The sequence below is a fragment of the Lolium perenne genome, chromosome 4 (assembly GCF_019359855.2).
Source record: "Lolium perenne isolate Kyuss_39 chromosome 4, Kyuss_2.0, whole genome shotgun sequence".
NCBI classification, from domain to species: Eukaryota; Viridiplantae; Streptophyta; class Magnoliopsida; order Poales; family Poaceae; genus Lolium; species Lolium perenne.
Genome location: NC_067247.2, coordinates 307,935,844 through 307,951,038, shown reverse-complemented (window position 1 = coordinate 307,951,038; position 15,195 = coordinate 307,935,844). Strand labels below are relative to the sequence as shown.

General features: G+C 43.7%; 1 protein-coding gene across 1 annotated transcript in view; it reads left to right on the top strand.

Annotated features, from left to right (window-relative positions):
- Positions 1–4,723, top strand: part of LOC139830203 (uncharacterized) — a 48,501-nt gene extending 43,778 nt beyond the window's left edge. The window contains exon 5 of the mRNA XM_071818211.1: positions 4,683–4,723. Coding sequence (XP_071674312.1) covers positions 4,683–4,723 — 41 coding nt within the window. The remainder of the gene's footprint in view (positions 1–4,682) is intronic.
- Positions 4,724–15,195: the final 10,472 nt, after the last annotated feature.

The window sequence follows — 15,195 nt, the reverse complement described above, 5'->3', positions numbered from 1 at the left end:
AAGACTTTACTTGGCACAACAATACAATAAAATAAAGATAAGGAGAGTTTTCTACAGTAGTAACAACTTCCAAGACTCAAATATAAAAAAAGTGCAGAATTAAAATAATGGGTTGTCTCCCATAAACGCTTTTCTTTAACGCCTTTCAGCTAGGAGCAGAAAGTGTGAATCAAGTATTATCAAGAGATGAAGCATCAACATTATAATTTGTTCTAATGATAGAATCCAAAGGTAACTTCATTCTCTTTCTAGGGAAGTGTTCCATACCTTTCTTGAGAGGAAATTGATACTTAATATTCCCTTCCTTCATATCAATAATAGCACCAACAGTTCGAATAAAAGGTCTTCCCAAAATAATGGGACAAGATGCATTGCATTCAATATCCAAGACAAAAAAAATCAACGGGGACAAGGTTATTGTTAACCGTAATGCGAACATTATCAATCCTCCCCAAAGGTTTCTATATAGAATTATCAGCAAGATTAACATCCAAATAACAATTTTTCGATGGTGGCAAGTCAAGCATATCATAGAGTTTCTTAGGCATAACAGAAATACTTGCACCAAGATCACATAAAGCATTACAATCAAAATCATTGACCTTCATCTTGATTATGGGCTCCCAACCATCTTCCAACTTCCTAGGAATAGAAGTTTCAAGTTTTAATTTCTCTTCTCTAGCTTTAATGAGAACATTTGTAATATGTTTTGTAAAGGCCAAATTTATAGCACTAGCATTAGGACTTCTAGCAAGTTTTTGTAAGAACTTAATAAATTCAGAGATATGACAATCATCAAAATCTAAACCATTATGATCTACAGCAATGGGATCATTGTCCCCAATATTTTGAAAAATTTCAGCAGTTTTATCACAAACAGTTTCAACAATTTTAGCAGTTTCAGGCAGTTTTGCACTCTTTGCATTAGGAGTAGAAACATTGCTAACACCAATTATTTTACCATTGATAGTAGGAGGTTTAGCAACATGTGAAGCATCAACATTACTAGTGGTGGTAATAGTCCAAACTTTAGCTACATTATTCTCTTTAGCAAATTTTTCTTCTCTTTCCCACCTAGCATGCAATTCAGCCATCAATCTAATATTTTCATTAATTCGAACTTGGATAGCATTTGTTGTAGTAACAATTTTGTTATCATTATCCTCAGGTTTAGCAGCCATTTTATTAATTAAAGAAGATTGTGACTCAGACATGTACGAGATTCGGTTTTCAGCATTTGAAAGCTTAGTTTGCAAACCAGAAATCTCCATATTCAAATTTTCAAGTTGATTCCCTATATTTTTCAACAAGGCAGATTGTTCATTCATAGTTTTAGTAAACAATTGATTTTGCTCATATTGAGATTGCATAAAGCTCTTAGTAGCTCTTTCAATTTCTAGCATCTTTTCCTCATTAGGCAAAACAGATCTACCATAAGAATTACCATAAGGATTACCACTAGCAGGATATGGCCTATAGTTGTTACCAGAATTATTCCTATAAGCATTGTTGTTAAAATTATTATTTTTAATGAAGTTCACATCAACATGCTCTTCTTGAGCAACCAATGAAGCTAAAGGAACATTATTAGGATCAACATTAGATCTACCATTAACAAGCATAGACATAATAGCATCAATCTTATCACTCAAGGAGGAGGTTTCTTCAACAGAATTTACCTTCTTACCTTGTGGAGCCCTTTCAGTGTGCCATTCAGAGTAATTGATCATCATATTATCAAGAAGCTTTGTTGCGGTGCCTAAGGTGATGGACATAAAAGTACCTCCAGCAGCTGAATCCAATAGGTTCCGCGAAGAAAATTCAATCCTGCATAAAAGGTTTGGATGATCATCCAAGTAGTTAGTCCATGGGTAGGGCAATTCTTGACCAAAGATTTCATTCTTTCCCATGCTTGGGCAACATGCTCATTATCCAATTGCTTAAAGTTCATTATGCTACTTCTCAAAGATATAATTTTAGCGGGAGGATAATATCTACCAATGAAAGCATCCTTACATTTAGTCCATGAATCAATACTATTTTTAGGCAAAGATAGCAACCAATCTTTCGCTCTTCCTCTTAGAGAGAAAGGAAACAATTTCAATTTTATAATGTCACCATCTACATCCTTATACTTTTGCGTTTCACAAAGTTCAAAAAATTATTAAGATGGGCAGCAGCATCATCAGAACTAACACCAGAAAATTGCTCTCTCATAACAAGATTTAGTAAAGCAGGTTTAATTTCATAAAATTCTGCTGTAGTAGCAGGTGGAGCAATAGGTGTGCATATGAAATCATTATTATTTGTGCTATTGAAGTCACACAACTTAGTATTCTCAGAAGTACCCATTTTAGCAATAGTAAATAAAGCAAACTGAATAAAGTAAATGCAAGTAACTATTTTTTTGTGTTTTTAATATAGAGAACGAGACAATAAATAAAATAAATGCAAGTAACTAATTTTTTGTATTTTTGATATAAAGAAAACAAACAAAGCAGTAAATAAAGTAAAGTAAAGTAAAGTAAAGCAAGACAAAAACAAAGTAAAGAGATTGGATGTGAGAGACTCCCCTTGCAGCGTATCTTGATCTCCCCGGCAACGGCGCCAGAAATTTAGCTTGTTGACACGTAAAGCACACGCCCGTTGGGAACCCCAAGTGGAAGGTGTGATGCGTACAGCAGCAAGTTTCCCTCAGTAAGAAACCAAGTTTTATCGAACCAGTAGGAGATGAAGGCCACGTGAAGGTTGTTGGCGGAGGAGTGTAGTGCGGCGCAACACCAGGGATTCCGGCGCCAACGTGGAACCTGCACAACACAATCAAAATACTTTGCCCCAACGTAACAGTGAGGTTGTCAATCTCACCGGCTTGCTGTAAACAAAGGATTAAATGTATGGTGTGGAAAATAATATTTGTTTGCAATGAGCAGCAGAGAACAATGATTGCAGTAGATTGTATTCAGATGTAAAAGAATGGACCGGGGTCCACAGTTCACTAGTGGTGTCTCTCCAATAAGAAATAGCATGTTGGGTGAACAAATTACAGTTGGGCAATTGACAAATAGAGAGGGCATAACAATGCACATACATATCATGATGACTAATATGAGATTTACTTAGGGCATTACGACAAAGTACATAGACCGCTATCCAGCATGCATCTATGCCTAAAAAGTCCACCTTCAGGTTAGCATCCGCACCCCTTCCAGTATTAAGTTGCAAACAACAGACAATTGCATTAAGTATGGTGCGTAATGTAATCAACACAAATATCCTTAGACAAAGCATTGATGTTTTATCCCTAGTGGCAACAGCACATCCACAACCTTAGAACTTTCTGTCACTGTCCCAGATTCAATGGAGGCATGAACCCACTATCGAGCATAAATACACCCTCTTGGAGTCACAAGTATCAACTTGGCTAGAGCCTCTACTAGCAACGGAGAGCATGCAAGATCATAAACAACACATATATGATAGATCAATAATCAACTTGACATAGTATTCCATATTCATCGGATCCCAACAAACACAACATGTAGCATTACAAATAGATGATCTTGATCATGATAGGCAGCTCACAAGATCTAACATGATAGCACAATTAGGAGAAGACAACCATCTAGCTACTGCTATGGACCCATAGTCCAAGGATGAACTACTCACACATCAGTCCGGAGGCGATCATGGTGATGTAGAGTCCTCTGGGTGATGATTCCCCTCTCCGGCAGGGTGCCGAAGGCGATCTCCTGAATCCCCCGAGATGGGATTGGCGGCGGCGGCGTCTCTGGAACTTTTTCTGTATCGTGGCTCTCGGTAATAGAGTTTTCGCGACGGAGAGTTTAAGTAGGCGGAAGGGCAGAGTCGGAGGCGGCAGAGGGGCCCCACACCATAGGCCGGTGCGGGCCCCATGCTGGCCGCGCCGCCCTATGGTTTGGGCTCCTCGTGGCCCCACTTCGTATCCTCTTCGGTCTTCTGGAAGCTCCGTGGAAAAATAAGACCCTGGGCGTTTGTTTCGTCCAATTCCGAGAATATTTCCTGTGTAGGATTTCTGAAACCAAAAACAGCACAAAACAGGAACTGGCGCTTCGGCATCTTGTCAATAGGTTAGTGCCGGAAAATGTGTATAAATGATGTGAAGTGTGTATAAAACATGTGAGTATTGTCATAAAACTAGCATGGAACATAAGAAATTATAGATACGTTTGAGACGTATCACGCGGCTCCAGCGTACGCTCTCTGGTCTTGTTCCTCTGAGGGGCCACGTTGTCGCGGATATTGATTCCCCCAGGCCCGTGGGGCCTGGGGTTTCCGGCTGGACTACGGCGGCGAGGAGGCGGAGGACGCGGGTACCCGTTGGGCGGAGGTGATGGATTTCGGTACTTATCTCTGCCAGTGTACATCGCATCCTTTCCCTTCCTCGGATCTGACGGAGGTGTCTTTGACGGTATAGGGTTTCGATTTGGGTGTTCTCTTGTTCTCCTTCTGCGCTCCGAAGATCCGGTGCGCGATTTGTCATCGCGGTTTTTGCTTTTTGAGGCCTCCTTTTGCGCAGTGGATATGCAAAGATCTGGATTAGATTCCAGCTTGCGCGAAGTGTCTGCCTTGCTCTGCTGCTGTACTGCTGAAGCGACGAGCGTGCAGAGGTATTTGATGTCGATTTCCTCATTCTTCTAGTTCAGGATCTCCGCAGCCTTCTGCATGTTCTCCTTCGGAGTTGTGAGAGGCTGTAGATTAGAGGGGGTTGCGAAGGTGATCTTGCGGGGGCCAATGGCCTCCCGCCGGATCTTATCAGCTTCCCTTATCTTGGCCTCTCAATGCTCTCAGAGTTGTTTGGCCTTCTGCAAGGATTCGGCAGCTTCCTGCTCACGTTGCCGGAAGTTTTCCATTACCTCTCGAGCTTCTTGTCTTTCTTCCAACATCGCAGCTGCGGTGGTGGAGATTTTCTTGGCGGTAGCCAGCATCTCCCTTCTTGCTGCTTCTAGAGCTACTGGGTCTGCGGCTTCCTCCGGGGTTATAGGCTTATTCAGGACTTCTATGTGAACTAGGGATCCTATGCCTGCTTGCTCCACGAGCTCTTTCGGGGACAGGTAATGCTTTTCCACAGAAAAGTTGCCTTCTCCGGATTCTGACGTAGCGCGGCGACGAGGTCGCGATGGCGGAGTATCCAAATTGGACACTATCGGGAGGGCTGCTGCAGCGGGAGTTTCTTCGTCAGCGTCTTCGTCTAACCCAGTTATGGTCGCTAGGACCTGCTTGGGCGTGGCAGATTCCGCATCAGCTTCCTTTTCTCCTTCTAGATCCTTCAAAGCTTGGTCAAATTCTTCCGTGTTCATGGATGAAGTATAGTTGGAAGCTGGACTGAGGTTGCCCAGGATTGACTCTTCGACGTCTCCGGCCTCCTCTTGTTGATCCGGTGCGCTGCTATCTCCGGCAGCCTCATGCTGTTCCGGGGTGTCGCCGGTTCCGGCATCATCAACCTGCATGGGTCCTGCGTCTTCCGGAGGAGGAGCGGTTCCAGCGGTATGTGCGAGGTAGTGCACGAAGTGACACCTTTGCTTTTCCAACACCTGGGAGACCCAGGCGGATCTGCATTGGTCTTCCACCGTTGTTTCCTGCTCAAGGGCGGATTGGGTGGGTTTTGAATTTTCCAAATCCAAGGCGGAAACTTCCCTAGGGAGTTCCGGCATCTTAGATCAGATCTTCGCGACTGCGTCCTGCTCAGCGGCGGTCGCGTCAGCGCTACTTACCAGGGTGTTTCCGTTGGAATCGACGGTTTCGCCGATGAAGATGTGTATGCCGCCAACTGGGACGATGGAGAGCTTGGTGGGGTTGGTCCTAGCCGGAATCCAACACTCGTCCTGAGGGACGGTCGGAAAGTTTCCGGCGTAAAGGACACACCCCACAGCGATGGAGTCGTTGTAGCTTCCCATGGCGGAACCCTCCCGGTTCCGACCTCCAGACGCCGCTGGCCCCACGGTGGGCGCCAACTGTCGTTGCCTATTCGACAATACCTCGGAGGAGGGATCCTCACGAGGGGGAGAAGAAGTAGGGTCCATAGGACGGAGAGCACTTGGGACGGTGGTACGCGATTTACCCAGCTTCGGAACACCTTCTTGAAGACAGGGCCTACTGCTACTTGTCTGGAATTATCTGGGCACTTTCGCGTTGTTACAATGAGTTGTGGTTGTGACTCTAGGGCTCCCGGGATCCGGCTTATAAGGGCGCACAGATCTAGGGTTTAAATGGAGAGTCCTAGCTGGAATACAAGTTGCCTAACTACGGTACAATATCTTTCCGTGTACGTCAAGGATCCGCCTTCCATCAAGGCCGTACTGGATCCGGATATTTCATGGGCCTTCACGGATCCGGCCTTCTTCGTAGGTCGGTTAGGATCCGACTTCCTGTTCCTGGGCTGGACTTCATCCTTTAGGATCTACAGCAACTGGGCCGCCCGATGGGCTACACGCCTCATCACCAACTGTGTTGGAGATATGCCCAAGAGGCAATAATAAAAGTGGTTATTATATATCTTTATGTTTATGATAAATGTTTATATACCATGCTATAATTGTATTAACCGAAACATTGATACATGTGTGATATGTAAACAACAAAGAGTCCCTAGTATGCCTCTTAACTAGCTTGTTGATTAATGGATGATTAGTTTCATAATCATGAACATTGGATGTTATTAATAACAAGGTTATATCATTGTATGAATGATGTAATGGGCACACCCAATTAAGCATAGCATAAGATCACGTCATTAAGTTATTTGCTATAAGCTTTCGATACATAGTTACCTAGTCCTTATGACCATGAGATCATGTAAATCACTTATACCGGAAAGGTACTTTGATTACATCAAACGCCACTGCGTAAATGGGTGGTTATAAAGGTGGGATTAAGTATCCGGAAAGTATGAGTTGAGGCATATGGATCAACAGTGGGATTTGTCCATCCCGATGACGGATAGATATACTCTGGGCCCTCTCGGTGGAATGTCGTCTAATGTCTTGCAAGCATATGAATAAGTTCATAAGAGACCACATACCACGGTACGAGTAAAGAGTACTTGTCAGGAGACGAGGTTGAACAAGGTATAGAGTGATACCGATGCTCAAACCTCGGACAAGTAAAATATCGCGTGACAAAGGGAATTGGTATCGTATGTGAATGGTTCATTCGATCACTAAAGTCATCGTTGAATATGTGGGAGCCACTATGGATCTCCAGATCCCGCTATTGGTTATTGGTCAGAGAGAGTACTCAACCATGTCCACATAGTTCGCGAACCGTAGGGTGACACACTTAAGGTTTGATGTTGTAATGGTAGAACTTGAATATGGAATGGAGTTCGAAGTATTGTTCGAAGTCCCGGATGTGATCCCGGACATCACGAGGAGTTCCGGAATGGTCCGGAGAATAAGATTCATATATAGGAAGTTATTTTATAAGTATTAAAATGATCCGGAAGATTTTATGGAAGGTTCTAGAAGGTTCTAGAAAAGTCCGAAAGAAATCAATTTGGAAGGCGGAGTCCCGAAGGGACTCCACCTCCCATGGCCGGCCAACCCTAGAGGGGGGAGTCCAAGGTGGACTCCACCTAGGTGGCCGGCCACCCCCCTCATGGAAGGGTGGGAATCCCACTTGGGTGGGAGTCCCACCTTGGGTAGGTTTCCCTACTACATGGAAGGTTTTGGGTTGGGGTCTTATTCAAAGACTTGTAGTCCAACACTTGGGGGTTCCACCTATATAATGAGGGGCCAAGGGGAGGGGCCCGGCCACCACAAGCCCTCAAGGAGGCCGCACCCCATAGTGGCCGGCCACCCCTCTCCCAAACCCTAGCCGCGCCCTCTCTCCTCCACCTCTCCCGCATGCTTAGCGAAGCTCTGCCGGAGTTCTCCATCACCACCGCCACCACGCCGTCATGCTGCCGGATTCAAGGAGGAGCTACTACTTCCGCTGCCCGCTGGAACGGGGAGAAGGACGTCGTCTTCATCAACACCGAACGTGTGACCGAGTACGGAGGTGCTGCCCGATCGTGGCACCGTGATCAAGATCTTCTACGCGCTTTTGCAAGCGGCAAGTGATCGTCTACCGCAGCAATAAGAGCCTACTCTTATAGGCTTTGGAAATCTTCAAGGGTGAGTCTCAATCATCCCCTCGTTGCTCCCGTCTTCTAGATTGCATCTTGGCTTGGATTGCGTTCTCGCGGTAGGAATTTTTTTTGTTTTCTATGCAACGAATCCCTACAGTGGTATCAGAGCCGTGTCTATGCATAGATGGTTGCACGAGTAGAACACAATGGTTTTGTGGGCGTTGATGCTCTTGTTGTCTTTAGTTTGAGTACTTTGCATCTTTGTGGCATAGTGGGATGAAGCGGCTCGGACTAACTTTACATGACCACGTTCATGAGACTTGTTCCTCGTTCGACATGCAACTTGTATTGCATAAGAGGCTTTGCGGGTGTCTGTCTCTCCTACTATAGTGAAGATTCAATTTACTCTTCTATTGACAACACTAGTATCACCGTTGTGGTTCATGTTCGTAGGTAGATTAGATCTCTCTCGAAAACCCTAAACCACGTAAAATATGCAAACCAAATTAGAGACGTCTAACTTGTTTTTGCAGGGTTTGGTGATGTGATATGGCCATAATGTGATGATGAATATGTATGAGATGATCATTATTGTATTGTGGCAACCGACAGGAGCCTTATGGTTGTCTTTAAAATTTCATGTTGAGTAGTATTTCAAAGTAGTTGTAATAGTTGCTACATGAGGTGAACAACCATGAAGACGGCGCCATGGACCTTGACGCTACGCCAACGATGATGGAGATCATGCCCGAAGATGATGGAGATCATGTCCGTGCTTTGGAAATGAAGATCAAAGGCGCAAAGACAAAAGGGCCATATCATATCACATATGAACTGCATGTGATGTTAATCCTTTTATGCATCTTATTTTGCTTAGATCGCGACGGTAGCATTATAAGATGATCCCTCACTAAAATATAAAGATAATAAAGTGTTCATCCTTAGTAGCACCGTTGCCAAGACTTGTCGTTTCGAAGCATCTCGTGATGATCGGGTGTGATAGAATCAACAAGTGCATACAATGGGTGCAAGCCAGTTTTGCACATGCGGATACTAAGGTGGCCTTGACGAGCCTAGCATGTACAGACATGGTCTCGGAACACGTGATACCGAAAGGTAGAGCATGAATCATATGATTGATATGATGAACACTTTGAGTGTTCGCCATTGAAATTACACCTTGTCTCGTGATGATCGGACTTAGGTGTGGTGGATTTGGTGCGTGTGATGACTAAGACAATTCGAGGGATATTGTTTTGAGTGGGAGTTCACCTAGATTTTTAATTATGTTGAATTAAAATTTGAACTCAATTTGTCATAAACTTAGTCTAAACTATTGCAAATATATGTTGTAGAGATGGTGTCCCCAATCAATTTTAACCAGTTCCTAGAGAAAGAAAAGCTTAAGAGCAACGGTAGCAACTTCACCGACTGGTTCCGTCATGTGAGGATCTTCCTCTTTGGCGGAAATCTGCAATATGTGCTTGATGCACCGCTGGGTGACCCTCCTGCAGAAACTGAAACCGATGAAGTAAAGAATGTTTACGCGACTCGGAAAGCTCGGTACTCTCAAGTTCAGTGTGCCATCCTGTGCAGTCTGGAAGCCGATCTTCAAAAATGTTTTGAGCACCACGATCCTCATGAGTTGGTCAATGAGCTGAAAGCTATATTTGAAACTCATGCGGCCGTGGAATGCTATGAAGCATCAAAACACTTCTTCAGCTGCATGATGGAAGAAGGCAGCTCCGTTAGTGAGCACATGCTCGCCATGACCGGGCATGCGAAGAAACTCAGTGACTTGGGAATAGTGATTCCTAACAGATTGGGGATTAATCGTGTCCTTCAATCACTGCCACCAAGTTACAAGAACTTTGTGATGAACTACAATATGCAGAACATGAACAAAGAGTTACCTGAACTCTTTGGCATGCTAAAAGCTGCTGAGATTGAGATCAAGAAAGAGCACCAAGTGTTGATGGTCAACAAGACCACCAGTTTCAAGAAACAGGGCAAGTCTAAGGGAAAATTCAAGAAGGGTGGCAAGAAAGCTGCCACGCCTCCTATGAAACCTAAGAACGGCCCTAAGCCCGATGCCGAGTGTTATTATCGCAAGGAGAAGGGACACCGGAAGCGTAATTGCTCCAAGTATCCGGCTGATCCGAAGAAGCGGCCTTGTCAAGAAGAAGAAAGAAGGTATATCTCGATATACATGTTATAGATGTTTATCTCACTGGTTCTCGTACTAGTACCTGGGTATTTGATACTGGTTCGGTTGCTCATATTTGTAACTCAAAACAGGAACTAAAGAATAAACGAAGACTACTGAAAGATGAAGTGACGATGCGCGTTGGAAACAGATCCAAAGTCGATGTGATCGCTGTCGGCACACTTCCTCTACATCTACCTTCGGGATTAGTTTTAAGCCTAAATAATTGTTATTTTGTACCCGCGTTGAGCATGAACATTATATCTGGATCTTGTTTAATGCAAGACGGTTATTCATTCAAGTCTGAGAATAATGGTTGTTCTATTTTTATGAATAATATCTTTTATGGTCGAGCACCTTAAAAGAATGGCTTATTTCTGTTAGATCTCGATAGTAGTGATACACATATACATAACATTGATGCTAAGCGAATTAAATTGAATGATAATTCTACTTATATGTGGCACTTGCTGCCTTGGTCATATTGGAGTGAAACACATGAAGAAACTCCATACCGATGGATTACTTGAATCACTTGACTTTGAGTCACTTGATAGATGCGAAGCATGTCTAATGGGAAAAATGACTAAGACTCCATTCTCTGGTATGATGGAGCGAGCTACTGACTTATTGGAAATCATACATACCGATGTGTGGGGACCAATGAGTGTAGCATCGCGCGGTGGTTATCGTTATGTTCTAACCTTCACAGATGATCTGAGTAGATATGGGTATATCTATTTCATGAAACATAAATCCGAAACTTTCGAGAAGTTTAAGGGATTTCAAAGTGAAGTAGAAAATCAACGTAACAAGAAGATTAAATTTCTACGATCTGATCGTGGAGGTGAATATCTGAGTTATGAGTTTGGCATGCATTTAAAGAAATGCGGAATACTTTCACAATTGACACCGCCGGGAACACCTCAACGAAACGGTGTATCCGAACGGCATTAATGTAATCGAACTATCTTAGATATGGTTCGTTCTATGATGTCTCTTACTGATTTGCCGTTATCTTTTTGGAGTTATGCATTAGAGACAGCCGCATTCACTTTAAATAGAGCACCATCAAAATCCATAGAAACGACACCGTATTAATTATGGTTTAATAAGAAACCTAAGCTGTCGTTCCTTAAAGTTTAGGGTTGCGAAGCCTATGTAAAGAAGTTACAACCGGACAAGCTAGAACCCAAAGCGGAGAAATGCGTCTTCATAGGATACCCTAAGGAAACTATAGGGTACACTTTCTATCACAGATCCGAAGGCAAAATCTTTGTTGCTAAGAACGGAACCTTTCTTGAGAAAGAATTTCTCACTAAAGAAGTGACTGGAAGAAAAGTAGAACTCGATGAGATTGATGAATCTTTACTCGTTGATCAGAGTAGCGCAGTACCGGAAACTGTTCCTGTGCCGCCTACACCGGCAACAGAGGAACCTAATGATAATGATCATGAAACTTTGAACGAGGAAAATACTGAACCTCGCAGATCGACAAGGGAACGTGCCACTCCTGATTGGTATGATCCTTGTCTAAATGTCATGATTGTGGACAACAATGATGAGGACCCTGCGACGTATGAAGAAGCGAGCCCAGATTCCAACAAATGGCAAGAAGCCATGAAATCCAAAATGGGATCCATGTATGATAACAAAGTGTGGACTTTGGTAGACTTACCTGATAGTCGCAAGGCTGTCGAGAATAAATGGATCTTCAAGAGAAAAACAGATGCTGATGGTAATATTACTGTCTATAAAGCTCGACTTGTCGCAAAGGGTTTCCGACAAATTCAAGGTGTTGACTACGATGAGACTTTCTCACCTGTAGCGAAGCTAAAATCTGTGAGGATTTTGTTAGCAATAGCTGCATTTTTCGATTATGAGATTTGGCAGATGGATGTCAAAACGGCGTTCCTTAATGGAGACATTGAGGAAGAGTTGTATATGGTACAACCCAAAGGTTTTGTCGATCCTAAAAATGCTGACAAAGTATGCAAACTTCAGCGTTCAATCTATGGACTGAAGCAAGCATCGAGAAGTTGGAACCGATGCTTTGATAAGGTGATCAAAGACTTCGGGTTTATACAGTGTCATGGAGAGGCCTGTATTTACAAGAAAGTGAGTGGGAGCTCTGTAGCATTCCTGATATTATATGTAGATGACATATTATTGATTGGGAATGATATATAACTATTAAGCAGTGTAAAAGGTTATTTGAATAATAGTTTTTCAATGAAAGGCCTTGGTGAAGCATCGTATATATTAGGCAACAAGATTTATAGAGATAGATCAAGACGCCTAATAGGGCTATCACAGAGTACATACCTGGACAAGATTCTAAAGAAGTTTAGAATGGACGAAAGTAAGAAAGGGTTCTTACCTATGTTACCAGGCAAGGTCTTGAGTAAGACTCAAGGACCGGCTACGACAGAAGAAAGAGAAAGGATGAGTCAAATCCCCTATGCCTCGGCAGTAGGCTCTATTATGTATGCCATGCTATGTACTAGACCGGATATAGCACATGCTGTTAGTTTGACTAGTAGATATCAAAGTGATCCAGGAATGGAACACTGGACAACGGTCAAGAATATCCTGAAGTACTTGAAAAGAACTAAGGATATGTTTCTTTGTTATGGAGGTGACCAAGAGCTCGTTGTAACAAGTTACACCGATGCAAGTTGGAACACTGATCCTGATGACTCTAAGTCACAGTCTGGGTACGTTTTTATATTGAATGGTGCTGCAGTAAGCTGGGCAAGCTCGAAGCAGTGCACGGTGGCGAAGTCTTCAACAGAATCAGAGTACATAGCGGCTTCAGAGGCTAGGCTTCATCAGAAGCGGTATGGATGAAGAGGTTCATTGTAGAGCTCGGTGTGGTTCCTAGTGCATTGGACCCACTAGTCATCTACTGTGACAACATGGGTGCCATCGCCAATGCACAAGAGCCAAGGTCACACAAGAGGCTGAAGCATATCAAGCTGCGTTATCACTCGATTCACGAGTACATCGAAGATGGAGAAGTAAAGATTTGCAAAGTACACACTGATCTGAATGTAGCAGATTCGTTGACTAAAGCTCTCCCTAGGGCAAAGCATGACCAACACCAGAATGCCATGGGTGTTAGGTACATTACAATGTAATCTAGATTATTGACTCTAGTGCAAGTGGGAGACTGTTGGAGATATGCCCAAGAGGCAATAATAAAAGTGGTTATTATATATCTTTATGTTTATGATAAATGTTTATATACCATGCTATAATTGTATTAACCGAAACATTGATACATGTGTGATATGTAAACAACAAAGAGTCCCTAGTATGCCTCTTAACTAGCTTGTTGATTAATGGATGATTAGTTTCATAATCATGAACATTGGATGTTATTAATAACAAGGTTATATCATTGTATGAATGATGTAATGGACACACCCAATTAAGCGTAGCATAAGATCACGTCATTAAGTTATTTGCTATAAGCTTTCGATACATAGTTACCTAGTCCTTATGACCATGAGATCATGTAAATCACTTATACCGGAAAGGTACTTTGATTACATCAAACGCCACTGCGTAAATGGGTGGTTATAAAGGTGGGATTAAGTATCCGGAAAGTATGAGTTGAGGCATATGGATCAACAGTGGGATTTGTCCATCCCGATGACGGATAGATATACTCTGGGCCCTCTCGGTGGAATGTCGTCTAATGTCTTGCAAGCATATGAATAAGTTCATAAGAGACCACATACCACGGTACGAGTAAAGAGTACTTGTCAGGAGACGAGGTTGAACAAGGTATAGAGTGATACCGATGATCAAACCTCGGACAAGTAAAATATCGCGTGACAAAGGGAATTGGTATCGTATGTGGATGGTTCATTCGATCACTAAAGTCATCATTGAATATGTGGGAGCCATTATGGATCTCCAGATCCCGCTATTGGTTATTGGTCGGAGAGAGTACTCAACCATGTCCACATAGTTCGCGAACCGTAGGGTGACACACTTAAGGTTTGATGTTGTAATGGTAGAACTTGAATATGGAATGGAGTTCGAAGTATTGTTCGAAGTCCCGGATGTGATCCCGGACATCACGAGGAGTTCCGGAATGGTCCAGGGAATAAGATTCATATATAGGAAGTCATTTTATAAGTTTTAAAATGATCCGGAAGATTTTATGGAAGGTTCTAGAAGGTTCTAGAAAAGTCCGGAAGAAATCAATTTGGAAGGCGGAGTCCCGAAGGGACTCCACCTCCCATGGCCGGCCAACCCTAGAGGGGGGAGTCCAAGGTGGACTCCACCTAGGTGGCCGGCCACCCCCCCCCCCCCCTCATGGAAGGGTGGGAATCCCACTTGGGTGGGAGTCCCACCTTGGGTAGGTTTCCCTACTACATGGAAGGTTTTGGGTTGGGGTCTTATTCGAAGACTTGTAGTCCAACACTTGGGGGTTCCACCTATATAATGAGGGGCCAAGGGGAGGGGGCCAGCCACCACAAGCCCTCAAGGAGGCCGCACCCCATAGTGGCCGGCCACCCCTCTCCCAAACCCTAGCCGCCCCCTCTCTCCTCCACCTCTCCCGCACGCTTAGCGAAGCTCCGCCGGAGTTCTCCATCACCACCGCCACCACGCCGTCGTGCTGCCGGATTCAAGGAGGTGCTACTACTTCCGCTGCCCGCTGGAACGGGGAGAAGGACGTCGTCTTCATCAACACCGAACGTGTGACCGAGTACGGAGGTGCTGCACGATCGTGGCACCGTGATCAAGATATTCTACGCGCTTTTGCAAGCAGCAAGTGATCGTCTACCGCAGCAATAAGAGCCTACTCTTATAGGCTTTGGAAATCTTCAAGGGTGAGTCTCGATCATCCCCTCGTTGCTCCCGTCTTCTA